The sequence below is a fragment of the Tripterygium wilfordii genome, chromosome 3 (genome assembly GCF_013401445.1).
Source record: "Tripterygium wilfordii isolate XIE 37 chromosome 3, ASM1340144v1, whole genome shotgun sequence".
Lineage (NCBI taxonomy): Eukaryota > Viridiplantae > Streptophyta > Magnoliopsida > Celastrales > Celastraceae > Tripterygium > Tripterygium wilfordii.
In genome coordinates, this window is record NC_052234.1 from 8,706,402 (window position 1) to 8,724,161 (window position 17,760).

Genomic DNA, 17,760 nt, shown 5'->3' on the forward strand with positions numbered 1-17,760 from the left:
AAATGATATATATACATCAAAGTCAAAGAAAAAAAAAATTAGCTTCACAAAGTCAATATTGTCAGCTTTTTGCTAGATTCAATGGAACTGTAACAACTGTTCTCAACCTAAATATATTGGTTTCAATTAATCAAATGTGGGGTTTTTATTCTTCTAATTATTAATTATATAAATTGTAGTTTCTCATACAAAAATAATATATAGATAGGGGAGGCAATAATCAAAGTTGAAGGTACATAGCAACTTTAACAAATAGAGAAGTTTAAAGCTTGAAAATATAACGCACATGATAACCTAACTACAAAATGTATTTGGTAGGTGTAGTTCAATTGTAAGGACTGGTTGTTAGATCAAGCAGGTCGGTCCAACTGTACATAGAATTATAATATAATAACCAGAAAATTGGAAATAGGCGTCACTCTCACACAGTGCCAAAACTTACATGTTAGTTTGTATGTTGTGTGTGTTTGTGTCTATATATATATATACCAAATATATATCATGATGAAGATAACATTTTTTGTCATCTTTCAAAGATATGATTCCGAAAAGGGTGTGTGCTTCGGAATCAAACTCTCATTTGAGAAACATTTGCAGAATCTGCAGCACTCTCTCTACTCAGGCAGAATAGCTAACAACTTTAAAGATCAAACGTTACAAAATAGCCACTGAATTTTCTGTGTCGTTCCATGATCAATTTTTATGGAGTTTCGGTCAATAAACATGTTGACTTAACATCAAATTGTTAAGAGAATTGAGAATGGGAGGTAGCCTAGTTGGTCAGGTAGTCTGCCCAGTATCTTGAGGTTCAGGGTTCCATTCTCATCAGGGGATTGAGTGTGGTGGTCCAGGGTTCCATTCTCATCAGGGGATTGAGTGTGGTGGACTTAATGCCCCTCCAGCACGGCTTAGCTTGTGTGTGACCTATGAGCATTTTAAAAAAAATTTATTAAAAGAATTGTTTTATTTTATGACAGTTGCTTACGGTAAATTTTCAACAATTATTTTTAAAAAAACACGTGTCACAATAGAATCATGAAAAATGTGAAGAGCAACCAACTCAAACTTTGAGATTGTATCTAAATTGTTATAAAGTAGTCACTAGAAAATTGTATGTATATCAAAATGGTCACTAATAACACTTACACTAGTAGTCACCAGATTAGGGAAATTTTTTTATGAAGTACGGGCATGCAATTAATAGGATTTGGGAGTTCCGTAATTCTCTAGAGTCTACAATTCCAATGTAATGACGAAGAAAAAGTCACACAAATTTTAAAAATGAAAAAACAAAAATACGGTGTATTGTGGCACACCTACCGAACCGTTATATTCAAATTGTGGACTTTACAATTTTAAATGAGTTGCAGAGCCTTTAAATCCCTACTTGCAATGTCTTTTTGGTCATTAAACATCTTGGGGTATCTACTCTCTTTTCTTTGTTTCTTTTTTCCCATAAGTTTGGGTATCTACTCTCTCTTTTTTAACTGATGACAACTCAACATGCATGTTAATTGGGCTGAGACCCAACGCAAATCACTTGGAAATAACAATGTTAACTTAGAATCGAACTCTCGACCTCAAACAAGATTTTGTACGCCTTAAGTCCGGAGAAATAACCAGGTAAACTATCGCCAAGTGACTTTGGATATCTACTCTCTACAACTTAAAGATGGCTTACACAGCGTCTCAGTTGATATGGTAATTTATGTGCTCCCGAGTCCTGATCGCTTTTCTTCTTCTCCTTTTTAAATGGAATGATATATTCCTGTCTGCACCATGCTTCACTGTTAATCATGCTACAGGGATCCTTGTTATCATCATTTATTTCATTAATTCTCTTCTTCTTTTTTGATAAGGAGCAATTCTTTTGGGTTCATTATCTTAAGCTTGTTGAAAATATTTTTGACTTAGCTAAGGAATTACAGAACAACATTAACCCTAACTTCCCTTAAACAAGGATATTGATTGACGCAATGGAAGGACGTTTTTGATTACCCAGTAAGGCAATCTTTCAAACCCATATCAGCAAATTTGAAACTCAAATGCCCACCAAACTGTAAGTCTTCCAGCAGAAAACTAGGATCTGACAGGGCTGCCAATTGACCACTACCAGTTCTTTGATGGAGGAGCACAACTTCTTATCAGTAAACCAGAATGCTATGAACATCTACCGCCCTCCCGCCCAAGACTTGTCTAGGGTTTCTACACCCTTCTAGTAGAGGGCATATAGTCGAAACATAATTTTACCAAACTTTTTCCTGCTGCTCTCTAATGTTTGTCCAAGGGTTCTTGTCAAGCTTTTACTAACAACCCAACAAGGCTTTTATGGGAGCTGCCACTGAACCACTGCTTTTACTTTTCTCAGAAAGTTGTTTGTTTTCTTCTTTGAAAAGAAAACACCAAAAGATGCGAAAGGAATGATTTAACCAAACTTAACCCTTAAGTTCCCTATCTCATTAATAACATAAAGACAAAATGAAAGGAACATGTCATTCTTCAGCTTTCATATCATACTTTGTACAACTTCAAGGCCGCCTTGTGATTAATCATATTCTCAACCTAAAAAAGCTAATGCTCACTCCACCAGATGCTGCTCACATGAAGCATAATATCATTATCCTAAAGAATGCATCTAAGAAAGGATGAATCTACGTGATTTCGAACCACAGCACAGATTCCCAAGCACCAACAGAAGTAAAAAAACAGATGAATGTATAAGATAAGTAAGTTAACTACATCTAGAACAAATGTAGAAGTGAGAATATAACATTTCCATCATCAACCCATTATTCTTTTATTCATATTCAAGATCTTCCACAATGGATAGCACCCAAAAACATTGGTTCCAAAGGTGACAATGAATATATATATAGTCAGAGGACTTTCAGCACTTACTATAATTCAACAGGTTACTAATAATTGAACGCAAAATAATGACAATAGTAGAGATACTAAATTGAAAATATTGGAGGGCCAAAGAAAGAATCACCTTGCCTGGGATTAACACTTTGAATATAACCCAGGAAGGCTTTCTCACCCTTCTCTAAGTTTTGTTGTAACAATCAATGATGAAATGAATATCCCTCTTAACTGATTTTTCCTCCCCTGATTTCCTCCTTGTTACTGTTACCTTCCACACCCACCAACAAAATTCCAAGAAAAAATAAGCATTTAGTGCCCTTACCAAAACCTTATGTTGTTCTCCAGCTCATAAAAAGGTTAAAAAAATTCAGTTTTGTTGAGCCACAAGCTGATCAATATGCATTTGCTCAAGTAATGCTCCTAGCATAGCATGATCAGCTGGTTCCATTTCTGGGTTCAAAGACGGATCCTCACCCAAAGAATCAATGATTGCATCAGCAGAATCAGGTGGTGCAAGCTTTTCTATCATATCAGACGGAGATTCTTTAACAAGAGATTGAACCCATGAAAGATCAGGCTCCTCTCCATTGCCAAGCTCAAATGAAGATGACCTGCGGAGCTTACCCAATTCACCTGTACTAACTGCCCAGTCTGGCTTCCCATTGGAAGATCCCCATTTTGACCAAGAATTCACAGGGGAGCCCACAATGGAAGCAGAACTAGAACCAAGCTCTCGAGAGCTGAGGCTGCGAAACTGCTGTTGCTGCTTCTCGTGTTGAGCTAACATGGACATTCGAGAGCCCATAGGTGAGATAGGTTCCACATTTCTGGGAGACATCCTACCAGATGAGGTAATGCCAAAAGAGCCCTGCAGTAGAGGATGGTCAACATTTTTAGGAGAAAAATTAGTGTTTATCGGCGATAACATGCTTTGCTGTTGCTGAAACTGATTGAGAACAGCTGATTTGTGCGTTGGGGAAAAAACAGCTGCAGCCAACGCTTGATCGGAGTAACGGGGAGATGAGCCCTCAGCAGAAAAGATGTCATCAAGATTTGAAGGTGTTAGGGTCTTCAATCGACCAGAACGATTCATTGAGGAGCTCAGAGATGACAGAGAAAGACTAGATAACTCATTTATCATCTGTTGTTGCTGCACGTCAAAATCTGGCAGCATGCTAAATTCCTCTGCTCGAATATCTCTAGCATTAAAGGAAGACCTCAATCGACTAGATTGAAGATTGCTTCCAGGGAGATGCAATGCAGGAACATTAGGTTGTGGCCAAGCTACATTAGAGTGTGACATGCCATTGGCAGATGGAGACATTGGTGAGGTGAAAGCTGATGGAGACATGACAGACATTGATGAAGGGGATCCAGGTAAAAGGCTCATGGCTGCAGCGAAATCCATGGCAGTAGCACCAGAGTTGCTAGAGCGAGGAGAGGGAACAGCAGAGCCAGTAGAGACATATAAGGGCCGCAATTCCTCAGCTGTGTGGGCAAAGAAACAAACCCTCCTTGCACAATTGGTACCATCCTTGCAAAGCCTTGTTCTATATTGTGCTGGGTGTAGCCAGCATTCAAAAACCCCATGAGCATATTCACACATATCTCCACGACGACAAGCCCCCTTCCTGAAGTCAGGACATGGAACACAACTGTAGTGGAACTTCCTAGGATCCCTTCTTCGAGCGTTTTCTCCTGGATGAACAAAAGGGCATTCCGTCCAATCATGAGAGTAGGCACGTGAACAAGGCCGAACTTTGAAGGAATACATACGGAATTCATCAGTTGAGTAGATGCTGTTCTTGATGTCTGGAAGAGATGGGTCAATAGGGTACTCTTTCTTCTCTGATGCAGGAGCCATTGGGACATCATCCATCTTCAATTTCAGCACCAAATCCATAGAAGATGACGAGGACCCATTTTTCAAAGAAGGTGAAAGAGGTGGGGAATTCGAATTTGAAGTGTATATTGACTCCCTCAGTTTGCTGTCATTAACAAAACCATCCGTACCAAGGAGTTCTTCAAGAGTTGACTTCACATCTCGAAGTTTTGGAGGAACAACAATAACGTCAACAGGACGATGACCATTGACATCTACTAAGTTTGGATCAGCGCCTGCTGCTAAAAGCAGTTTCACAACGTCCACAGCATTCACAGCTCCACCTGAGGCAGCACAATGAAGGGCAGAGCTTCCATCAAGACCGCAGGAGAGATTGACATCTGCATCTGATAGGGACAGAATCAATCTTATAACATCTATACTACCATAAGTAGCCGCAACCATTAAAGGGGTCCTCTGCTCATTGACCATCTGGCTGGAGCACTTCTGCCGGCCATACCATAGTCCAACCTCATCAACACATGATGGGTTGCACTCAATTGATCGCTTGAATGCCTCAGTGTCATTGTTAGCAGCGAGCTCAAGCAAGCTCGCAAATGTATCTTCTGTCTCAACAGTCAAGTGGTTCATTCCTATGCTTGGGCGTCTACTTTCTTCTTGAGGAATAACAGACAAAATCAGATTCGGAATGGGCTTTAACCCCTCAGATACACAGCACATCCTCTCATTTGCTAGACAGAAAGCTGAAATGAAGATATCACATGTTAGATCTCAGCAGCTTGGCCAACATAAAAAAGACACAAACAACTTGAGAAAATGGACACTTCAGTTGATCAAGAGTAACGGATAAAGGGGTGGTACGGTGTTCCAAACACCGCACCTCCATCTAGTGCCATCATTAGGCTATTCTTTTTCCAAAAAAATCTTAAAAATCTATTTCACCGAAAAAGAAGTTTGAACTTTGTGAACAAAAAAAAATACTAATATTTTTTCACCCATATTTTGTGAGGATACTTTTTTGATGAAATAGATTTTGTTGGAGAAAAAAAAAATACATCATCGGAATGTATACCCAAAAACAAACACATTGATGTTTTTTCCACATTTTTGAAAAAAATAATAAAAAAAAAAGGCAAAGGATGACACCAGATGGAAGGTTCAGTGTTTGGAACATACCTACCCCTCAAGGCAAGAGTAACAGGAAGGGAGAGATGAGAACCCCCCTTAATCACAAGCTACAACAGTCTACCAGAACACTTTAGAAGGGGCTGCAGATGGAGCATATGATGGAAAATTGGAAATGAAGTCTGAGAAAGTCATACCAACCAATAGTCCAGAACCAAAGCATCTTATAACAAGGAACTACTACTTCAAAAGGATCACAAAGGATCCGATTAACATCATATAGCCATGTGCAACAAACAAGTAAACTGAACTTTAGCTAGATAACAGAAGAAGCAGCTGGGTTGATGATTTTACTCTTGGATTTTCAACCAGGCTATGCTAATATGTTTGTGAAATAAAAACCACCAAAAATCTTGGCAAATGCCTTCGACATTTTCCCTCAACCTTTCAACATAAATAGTAAATACAAAAACCAAACTAGACAAAACCACACACAAAGATTGCAGGCTAAAGTGATATTAACACCAAATTTTATCCTGCGAATATGCCACAGTAATTTTCTGGCTAAGCAAACGAACAAGCAGCGAGAAACACAATTCCAAACAAGTTCTAGTAAAGAGAAAATCATTGATGTAACTGAGACAAATTCTTCGGCAACCAATCATGACACTGGAAACATCTGATCTTCTCATTCCCTATCAATTCCCACCATTTTTTCCGCAGCGAAACAGGAACTAAAGAAAACTTTATCCCGAAAGAAAAATACCCAAAAACTAACACCATCAAACTACTAAGCAAGGAAAAAGAATTGTCTAAGTCCGTAAATTTTAGCAAGGACAGGTTGAAGATCAGATGTGAAAGTAAATCTATAGGGATTTTTTGTCCAAAAAAGGAATATACAACAAAATAAAAAGCTAAAAGAAATAAACAAAAGAGGAAAAAATCCGTGAAGAAGATCTTCCGACATGTGATCAAAACTGAACTCATTAGTCTCTCAAACAAAATTATACAGAATCAGATAACTATATAAGTTGTAGACCTCTTAGTACAACCAAAAACCTTACCGGCAAAAGCAAAGAGACAGAGAGAAATTCGAGAGTTTCAGAGACGACCCATCTACACACTTGGAATAGAAGCTCTGAAAGTAAGATTATTTAATGTTAGCAAGAGAAAAAGCTGTGAACTTGTAAGGAGGAGTTGAAGTGGTAGAAAGAGGGCGTCCTCTTCTTCTTCCATCTCCAATTACTATGCTCTCTGCTCTCTCCTTTCCCTCATTAAAAAAATTTATTTATTTATTTATTTAAAAAATAAATTTATATTTCTTTTTTATTCTTCCATTTTCTTCTGGGTTTTGATAGAATCGCCTGTCCAATAGCAGTGGAACTTCGCACTGAGCATTCCTCTTATACTGCCAAGTCTACTTTATCTCTATCCAAACCAATGAGATCGCGACACGTCAAAAGATGACGAGAATGAATGATGTGGCAGTGAATGACTCCTCAGTTTCAAAAATAAAATTACCGTCTGGATTGCGAAGTCATCGCTTGTGTAATAGTTTAACCCTGTGTTCGGGTCAAATTCTCTGGAAATTCAACCTAAATTCACCTTACATTAAAGTTAATTCCACCGGAAATAATCAACTACATCCCTCCCATCAAAAAAACACATGCAACCCACGTTGATTTACCCCATATTGTCCTCCGTAAGCGCACAATAGCCAGTTTTGTGCCACGTCAGCGAGCAATCCGATTGAAGTGAAAAAACAGGAATCGGATGGGACGGTGGAAAGGCGAGAAGAGTGACTGGTTAGGTGAGTAAAAAGATAGGATAACCGGCTGAAACGGTTACGTGTATTAAAGCGGATTGAAATGTGGTCTGGTTTCCGGCAATGAGATGTCGCCAAGTGTGCGCTGGTCTTAAATGCGAGAGGACGGACTTCAGGCGCTGCTCAATTCCGATTAATTTGTGGAGTCCAATTTCATGGAGAAAAAAACATGGTCTTGTTGCAAACTAATGCAAATGAAGGGCTTGTTTGTTATCACAATTATTTTTTTTTATTTTTTAAAATAGAAAATGAAAAAAAAATTAGTGGTTGTTTGTATTTTTTATTTTCGTTTTTATGAAAACTTATAACAAGTTTTCAAATTTTTTTAAAACATTACATACACAACAACCTTCTTTCTCTCTCGCACGACATGCTTACCGACTCTTCTCTCATTTTTGGGTTGGGTTCGACCTGGGCTATTGACATAGGTCTATCCCGAGTAAAACTTCGGCCCCAAGTCGATCTCGAGGCAGGCTAGGCTAGAGGCCTAGGTCGAGTTTCGGTCTCAAATCAATCCCAGGCCAGGTTACGTACCCGGGTCGGTCCCGGATTGGGCGGGGCTTAGGGGTTTGGTCTGTCCCGGGATGATATTCGGGCCGGGTCGGGCTACTGGCCTGGGTCGATCTTATGACGGTCTTCAAGGTTGGTTCGGTCCATGGAGGGCTTTGTCCCGGGACGGTCTTTGGGGTCGAGTTGATCTTGGGGCGGGTTTTGGGGTAGGGTTGGTCCCGGAAAGGTTATCGGGGTGGAGTCGGTCCCGTGAAGGGTTAATCGGCCTAAAGTTCCTTCGTGATCCGACTGTCCTAACCCTGAAAATAAAGATGGTCAGTGAACTCGATTGTCGTGGGACGATGAGGGGCTCTCCAACGCTCAAATCAATGTCCAATATTATCACCAATCCAATAATCACAAATTAGAGCTTAAAATTTACCTTGAGTGTTCCTCTTCTTTATATAGTGCATGATTTGAATGTCTGCCCGTCCAGTTTGACGGATTAACCGAGAATACCCAATCAGCTACACAATTTGGTGGCCTATCATGGACGAAAATCATGGGGCATTAAATATGACTTGTTCAAATCTCTGATGTGCCCGATAAGATTGTGTCACGTGTCCATCTTTTGAATTATTCTCCCATTATATATGTATATATAATAATTCTTTAATTCTGACACCCACAAGTTATATTAACTTACGCACATGAATCTCACCATTGATTTGAAACATGGAGGACACAAAACAGTGGGCCCCACTTGTCGTTTCACTTTTAAAACACTTAAAAAATGGAGTGCGCAAGTTATTAAGTTGCGGACGTCCGCATAAGAGGATTTATATATATATATATGTTTTAGCTTAGAAGGTTAACAAATAAAAAACAGGTTCTTGTTCACCAATTAAAAGAAATAGACACATACCGGTTCAATGTACATGACAGTCGATTAACAATCTAAAGACAACGGCAATCTCAAGCAATTGAATAATACTTGATCATTTTACTCAGTCCACAACCAATGCTTCTAACAAACGTTTCTCTTCTTAAAAAAAAAAAAAGTAATATTTATATGAAATAATTTGAAGAAAAATGTCATTGCCCAATTTCATTTGGTGGTGCGTATATGAACACTAATTATCAATTTCAACATCATATATATGACAAATATAAGAACACTCTCTCTGTTGGTGATCTCCTCCATAAAATAATAAATTTATTATTATGATTATTTAATTGTGATTAGGTCACATAAACTTGGACACATAACTGCTTCGATCATATAAAAATAATTTTTCCAAACAAGGACGTTATATGTCTTATTCATACATAGAAAAACAGTGCTAAACTGTCTAAGGAATGTCAAAATCCCCAAAACAAATATTTGAATAACTGCAGAGCAATCAACTCTCCATCAAATCCGTCCCTAAAATCAGCCATTTTCAACTCTAGTTTCATATATAATCCTAAAAATTCAACAATCACAAAATATTTACTATTTAGGCAAAGACTAGCGCAAAAGGAAGTGTAAAAGTATTGAAATATCATCAAATGAATTCCCAAATTTATATTTTATTGTAATATTCATCTCATAGTTTAGTAACTACCAGGTCTGGTCAATAATACTCGGACATAAAATAATAAAAATCATGATTATAATTAATTATCTATTTATCAATGGACATCACCAAGAAAAAACTATTCAAAAATCTTCTCTTCCTTTTCTCTATTATTTGTTGAAAACCATTTGAACCTCAAACATGATTCTATCAACAAGTCAGAAGCAAAACATGAGATTAACCTCAAAATTCAAATCCTGTCTATTTGCATTTTAACCCATGTACAATATCATATACATATTGTCATGTATATATATATCCAATTATCCATAACATATGCTATAACACACCAATGTGTTGCCTACAATTATCCAACATCACTTTCTCTTGCTTTCATGCATGGGATTAAGATGTGTACATGTGAGCAGCATAAGTTCTATTTTGATAAAACATAAATGTAATTTTATATATATATATGTATGGTATATATATGGTCCAGATTTTGCACCATAATATCTTTTTAGATTTGGTGGATTCGAACATTCTATGAAGGCTCGTTGTCAATGATTCTAGTAATTATTCGAGACCTAATTAATGAAAGCTCATGTAGCACTGTTTGCGATCTGACGTTCTGAGGATGCTCTTCCTTTAAGGTGGTGACTGGTGAGTAGGCAATGGTGAGAAAATAGAAATCGACCCAAGCTAGCTCTCATCTAAACAGGAAGTGTGGGACTGTGGCATAGGCTTTCGTTTAGAACATTGGGCCTATGGGCCTTGTAGAATGTTGGCCCTATTGACTTTCAAAACGTCAACAAGACAACTTACATGTCAATCACAACACAGAGTTCAGGTGTTGGGCCGTTGGGCTCAGACCAATTCAATCCATTCTCTGAAACCCAATACCTTGTGACTTTTTTTTTTAAAATGGGGAGGGCTGAAGAGAGACCCTGATCATGATACATATCATTTTTATTACTCTAATTAGTGACTCTGTTGTTTTGCTTTTTCACCTTGAAATTGTCTGCATCATATGAATACTTTTTTCCTCATTTAAAAAAAAAAAATCTTACTCTCTCTATCAAATTAAGTTGCCCTTAATTTTTCCCACAAAAAAAACTTTCCCCTTGCTTTATTATTGACTTTTGTTTTCATGTTCCATCTTACTTCAACGTTCAACATTTGACATTGGGGATCAAGCAGTTGAACAACCAAAAATTAATCAACTGTCATTTGGTATCCAAGAAAAGGATAAAAAGGGTATTTCAGTTGGATGCATGCACCTCATGGAGGGCATGAATTATTTTGTATACTCTGGTGGAGGAGGAGGAGGAGAAACCAAAAAGGTATAAAGGAAAAGCTTTTAATTAAAAAATATATTTTGGTGGTGAATCTTGTCATTGTCATTTTAACCTAAAGTTAGCATTTTCTTAATCATTATATGGTTATGGCATTTTATGGAGTGACAGCTTGGGTTCTCAAATCCTTTTCACATGTTCAACGACTATTTGATATGTTAATGCCATCATGATTCATGACAACCTGAAATATATATGTCATAACTCCCAAATGAGAGTAGTGGATAGAAGATGCCAAAGAAGGCACTCGGACCACCATGGTGGGATATGATCTATTGATAGAATGAAAGACATATCAATGACAACAACATCCATATATAGATGAAATATCTACACGCCATAGTACACATCTGAGCATGAATTGACTTGATTGAATTTAATTTTGTTTGATAATTGAAAAATATATTTTATAAACTTATTCTTTGAATATCTGATATGAGTCTAAACTTGAATTGTCAAGATCGATACACAGAAGTTTTCTACCCGACAATAGGGTAAATTGAGCAAAAGTCCAGCACTTGATATTACTGCAAGAGTCGCGATCTCCTTTCAATCCTCTTCTTTCTCTTCACTAGAACACCCCTTTAAATCCTACGCTTCGTCTTATAACCTCCCAACAGTTCCATTCCCTTCATTTTTTGGGAAATTTCATTACTTTGTCGTGGAAATTGAAGAAGCCACCAACTCTCGATGATGGCGGTCAAGGCGTTGAATGACACGAATGGTTCCAACAAATCGACAATCTCAAAGCAGATCTAAGAGACGTACCCGGATCTCACTGCTTCTCACTCGAGACTTCTCTCAGAGCACCTCAGGAAGATGAAACAAATTGGTCAACTTGTGATGATCAAGAACAACTACATGAAGTCGGAGAATATTCAACAGAGAAGAAAAGGAAAAGTGGGGTGCAGATAGTGTTTTTGTAAAAAAATGTGTACTTAATATTGTTATGTTTTTTATTATGATTTATTTAGATTTTAACGTACTTAGTTAAAAATGGGTGCAACTAGCGCTCATCATATTGAAAACTGTTGTTTCTAATTTAGCAAAACTAATCATACAAAAAATGGGTATTATTTGGAAACGAAGGGTAATCAAGTAAATGAAGAGTATAGAGATTTTGGAATGAAGGGTAATCAAGTAAATACACTCCACTCCTGGCTGCTGACTGCTGTAAAGAAATGGGAGGTCTTCCTTTCACACACAACCTCTCAAGACATTCTGTGTGTACTCTGTGCAACTCCAGCTACTTCAGATACTCCGGCCATGCACCGTCAAGGTCTCAACTTTTCCGTTCATATTGCCTCCGAAGGTCTCAACTTTTCGGTTCACATTGCCTCCGAATAACCCAACTCTCTTTTCAATCTCAATTTCTCAGATTTGTGTTCTCCTTCCTCTGACGTTTGTTGTCTCAAGAGTGTACTAATTTGTTCCTCAGATGGCATCCAAACACTAGCAAGTAGCAAACAATTTCTTCAATTTTCTAACTGTACTCAATTTTCTTTGCTTTGTTCGTTCAGTTCTCCAAGTGAGTTTCTCTCAGTTTCTTTCTTTTCTTTACCATGTGTTAGTCCTTGAAGCAGTGTATGTTGATGTGCTACTTGTTGGGGTAAGTTGGGGTTTAGCGTTGTTGTTTTGCTCCAATATTCAGCTGTTTGCTTCCCGAGAAAAAAACGGACCATGTACTGTAGTAGTTTCCTGGGATGAGAAAATTTTTGCTTCATTCTTGGTCTACAACATCATCTCATTTGACAACCCCCTTGAAAAAATCTTCTTTTGGCTGGGCATTCGAATGATTTTCGCGGAGACAAATTAAAGTTTCACATTCAGATCTTATCTTTTCTTACATTAGATAATGGCTCTGAGTTGCTTGGTGTCAAATCTATAGCTCGTACCACGTGGGTTTTTTGAGATTCCATGAATTTTCTGCTCCTCCTTGATTATTTAGCTTATGCCGTTGTTGACTGAAATGCTGGGCTAGCTGCCACATCACTGTCTGAAGCTTTCTTTGTCAAACTCTGAAAGGGACTACTTTGCTGAAGCTCTATGGTCCGTTGGTCTAATTTGGGTCCCATATTTATCTAAGTCTTGATTCCAGAACCCATTTCTCTTCTAGGCATTCCTTTCAAAACTTTGTTTCCCCTTCTTTACAGGTCATTTTGTCATATATATCTGCGGCCATTTGAATCATTACGTCAATAGTACTTGCTCAGTCAAAATTGTAATCCTCATGGGCTGAATGTCTGAGTTTGGCTTCTGAATTTCATGGGTTTTCTCTACTTTTTCAGGTACCAAACTCTGAATATTTAACCACCTCATGAATTGTGTTTTGTTTACCTTCAAGCTTCTGTGTTGATTTTGTCTCACTAATCATTGAAATTTGTGGCTCTGGGGCTGTTTTCACCTAATAAATGTTGAAATTAGTTTTAATAGCTTTGATTTTCCGTCTATGCTTAGTCAGGGCCTGCGAAGGACATTGTCTTCAATTCTTCTTGTTTTAGAGACCGCATTGGGTGCTTAAATCTTCAAAATTGTGGGGATTGCCTACTTTTTTCTGCCGTCTTTGTGTAATCACATGGGAAAAAACAGAGGAGTTTAATTACTTCAATGGTTAACTGGTAGCTATCCTCAATGTGTTGTTTTCTTGCATCTCTAGCAATATTCAGATATGCTTGAACAAGAGAGACATTTCTTTCCTTCAACTATTCTTCTTTCTGTCTTCTTCACTGTATTCTTTCTAATTCCTGTGGTCTTATCACAAATTCCCTTGGGTTCAAAACTCTCTATAGCTGAAAATAACTCGTGGATCTCTCCCAATGGTGACTTTGCAATTGGATTCTTTAGCCATTCTGATCAGCATAACCAGTTTAGTGTTGGTATTCGTTTCAATTCTAAATTGATTCCCTTGGGGAAACAAATTGTGGTCTGGGTTGCTGGAGCTGATGATACAGTTGGTAACAATTCCTATTTTGAGCTTAGTCACGAAGGGGAGTTTGTTTTGTTTGATTCGTCAAATGGGATCAGTGCATGGACCAGCAAAACATCCAAATTATCTGTTGCTTCAGCTCTCCTTCGTGATGATGGGAATCTTATTCTACTAGATAAGGAGGGAATTATTGTTTGGCAGAGCTTTGATACTCCATCTGACACACTTCTTCCTGGCCAGCATTTATCTGTTTATAAGATGCTCCGAGCTGCGAGTAAAAATTCAGTATCAAGTTACTACAATCTCTACATGAATGCGTCCGGTCAGTTGCAACTGAAATGGGAAACTAGTGTCATTTACTGGACAAGCCACAGTCATGCTCACACAAATCTGACTGCTATCCTCACATCTGGTGGAGCCTTGCAAGTTTTGGACCAGAAATTGAACATTGTTTGGTCTGCCTTCGGAGAAGATCATAACGACTCTATAAGTTTCCGGTTCCTCAGGTTAGATGTTGATGGTAATCTGCGGTTATACTCATGGATAGAATCTTCACAATCATGGAGATCAGTCTGGCAAGCTGTTGAAAATCAATGTGATGTCTTTGCAACCTGCGGCGAACGTGGAATCTGTTCCTTCAATTCATCAGGCTCACAGATTTGTGAATGCCCATTTAAGTTTGCATCTGAACATGTCCAAAGATGCTTGACTCCATATCAGCAGAGTTGTCAATCTGGTTCTAGTATGATGACATATGAGCACTCCTACCTTTATGGCATTTACCCACCAAATGATTTAGTCACCCTTTCTAGTTTACAGCAATGCAAAAATTTGTGCCTGAAAGACCCAACTTGTACTGCTGTAACCTACATCAATGATGGAACTGCTCAGTGCCGAATGAAGACAACCCAGTATGTCTCTGGTTATTCAGACCCGTCTCTCAGTTCGATATCTTTTGTGAAGAAGTGTCTGGACCCGTTAGCTGCTGATCCCAATTTAATAGAACCTTCCCTCGCACAATCTCATCGTTCAGGTTCATATGAAATTTGCATTCCTTGCCTAGTTGGAGCATCAGCTGCCGCATTTGTTGTCTTTGTTGCAATCCAGTTTGCAATTGGGTTATTCTTATGTCGAAGAAGAAATTTGATCAAGAAGAAAGCTACATCAGCCTACACCAGTGAAAACTCAAAAGGTCTTATCACATTCTCCTTTACTGAAATTGAGGATCTTACTGGAAGTTTCAAGTACCAGATTGGACCTCGGATGTATAAGGGTGTGCTTCCAAACCACCAACCTGTTGCAGTCAAAGACCTGGAACTAGCCATGGAAGAGAGGAAGTTCCGAAGTACCGTGTCAAAGATTGGAAGCATACATCACAAGAACCTGGTGAAGCTAGAGGGCTTTTGTTGTGAATCAGATCACCGATTTCTGGTTTACGAATATGCAAAGAACGGTTCTGTGGAGAAATGTATAGATGATGCTGAGTTGGGTTCGAGGCTTAGTTGGAAAAGGAGACTAGACATATGCTCAAGTGTGGCAAGGGCCATCTTTTACTTGCATACAGGTTGTAGGGAATTTATAAGCCATGAAAACTTGAAATGGGGAAATGTGGTATTGGATAAAAACTTTGAAGCAAAGGTGACCGAGTATGGATTGGGGATACTACATGAAGCAGCATCGTATGCTGGTGGTTCAGCAGAGAAAGATATAGAAGATTTTGGGAAAATGGTGCTGATATTGTTAAGTGGGTGTGGAGGTGGTGAAGATGTGTGCGAGTGGGCTTATAAGGAATGGCTGGAAGGCCACCCAGAAAGGGTAGTAGATAAAAGAATCGTCAACAGTGGAATGAAGTTGGAGGAGCTGGAACGAGCATTGAGAATCGCGTTTTGGTGTGTTCAAGCGGATGAACGTATGAGACCTTCCATGGGGGAGGTAGTCATGGTGTTGGAGGGCACAATGACTGTTGATCCACCACCACCTCCTTTTGCTAGACGAAGTTTAACCGATAAAGAAGAGTCATTGGAGCAGGGCTCGGAAGCAAAGAGTCCAGCTGAATTTTGAAGATTCGAATTTTGATTGTCTGTATAATAGGGCTAATTGTGGGAGAAAATTTATACCCATTTTTTCCTCTCTTGTTGAACATGAAGCAAGGGATGTTGTAAGAAGGAACAAGAATGTTTCTCAATGGAGTCTCTGCTTGAAATTTGCAGTTGTTGAACATCTGAGGACCTTATTCTACGCTACTTAAGATTGGATTACTGTAATTTATCAAAAATATTTTACTTTTTTCCAGTACTTTTACGTCACATGATTAGCAGAATAACTGCAGAAAACCAATCTTTCCGGGATAAAATCTATGATCATGAGACCTACAAACAAACTGCATTGATGAGAGATTATAAACATATCTACCATTGTATTCCAGCTTTTGATGTTTTTATAGGCAATAAGGCAACTCTGGCACTGCCATTTCTAGCTTAAATTTAATTCCTTTTTGACTTGGGCTCAAAAAACATGACTTTTCCTGCGAATCAGCAGCAGTTCAAGACTTCCAAGTAAGAAATTGATGGGAGGAGGGTTTGACAGAATGCCAAACCACAAACTAGAAATCACATCTATTCGTTTATAGTAATGTTGTACACTTGATTACATTTGAATTGCTGAACAATCAATACATATAAGCTCTGGTACCAAATTCATAAGAAGGATAAAACTCTGAACTATACTAATATACATACAGTATCTCTTTTAAATTCAAAAGATAATGTCCAGTGGTTAAGAGAATACCGAAAAGCAAGACTTCTCTTCCTAAACTGTAGCTTTGTTTGAATTTGTTTGGCTCCGCTTGTCTGTTTACAGTAGAGTACCACTGTTGCTGCATGCATGTCACTCCTTACAATTCCAACTTCAAAGTTGCATCACAAACTGTCCCCATTAAATACATAATTGCAAGAAATAATACGAGTGACAAATTGTAGAAAATGAGAATTCATTTGGTTTAGTCCACAATTAGAGGGAGAGGAAGGATTTGGGGGGCATGTAATTAAGGGAAAATGCCAACCGGTATCTACTTTAGTATTTTTGGACATTTAGGTCTAACAAAAAAACACATGAACATAAAAGTACCAATTGAATGTTCAATTACCTCTTTACCCCTCTATCATTCTTTCTCCCACAAATCTCTTTGTTCTTTCTCCTTTGTTCTCCGTCTCTTTCTTCTTCGTCTATTTCTTCTCCTTCGTCTTCTCTTTCTTCTCACATGGACATAAAAGTACCCATTGATGGTTCGCTGCATCATCACCGCCGTTAGACTCTCCTCATTGAAATGTACAATGCCCAGCCAGATTTTGTCCAAAACAACATCTGAAAAGGGAAATTCGAAGTTGGCCCTTTTTGCTCGCATAATGTTATTGTCAGTAACAGTGAAACAGTAACATACGATCTCATATCTGTAGTAACATTGAAACAGTAACATACGATCTCAGATTTGTATGACATCAGATATGAACTCATATTACAAACTCATATCTCAGATTACAATTTCAGATCTTACAAGATAAAGACGAACTTTAATAAAAATAATAAGAATAATAAGAAGATGAAGAAGATGATTGTGGAGGTGCGATGGTGGTGGTGGCGGAGCGACGGTGGCGCACTGTACCAGTGGCGGTGGTGGAGATAGAGAGTAGGTGTCTTAGATCTAGGTATTTTTATATTCATGCCTATTGAAAAAGAATGACAAATGTGATATTATGTAATTATTAATTTTTAAA

General features: G+C 38.2%; 2 protein-coding genes across 3 annotated transcripts; one reads left to right on the top strand and one right to left on the bottom strand.

Annotated features, from left to right (window-relative positions):
• Positions 1-2,898: 2,898 nt before the first annotated feature.
• LOC119993321 (zinc finger CCCH domain-containing protein 30-like) lies at positions 2,899-7,110 on the bottom strand. Of its 2 annotated transcripts, XM_038840411.1 has the most exons (3): positions 6,898-7,110; positions 5,885-5,976; positions 2,899-5,451 (listed from the first exon to the last, which is right to left on the bottom strand). In XM_038840411.1, the coding sequence occupies exon 3, from the start codon at positions 5,426-5,428 to the stop codon at positions 3,233-3,235; it is 2,196 nt and encodes a 731-aa protein (XP_038696339.1). In that variant the 5' UTR covers positions 5,429-5,451; positions 5,885-5,976; positions 6,898-7,110; the 3' UTR covers positions 2,899-3,232. The 2 variants fall into 2 exon arrangements, with proteins under 2 accessions (XP_038696339.1, XP_038696329.1); XM_038840401.1 differs by lacking the exon at positions 5,885-5,976 and having other exon boundaries at positions 6,898-7,109.
• Positions 7,111-12,223: 5,113 nt separating this feature from the next.
• On the top strand, positions 12,224-16,245 carry LOC119987478 (G-type lectin S-receptor-like serine/threonine-protein kinase SD3-1). Its single transcript, XM_038832404.1, has 2 exons — positions 12,224-13,349; positions 13,519-16,245. Exon 2 carries the CDS (start codon positions 13,730-13,732, stop codon positions 16,046-16,048), a length of 2,319 nt encoding a protein of 772 aa, XP_038688332.1. The 5' UTR covers positions 12,224-13,349; positions 13,519-13,729; the 3' UTR covers positions 16,049-16,245.
• Positions 16,246-17,760: the final 1,515 nt, after the last annotated feature.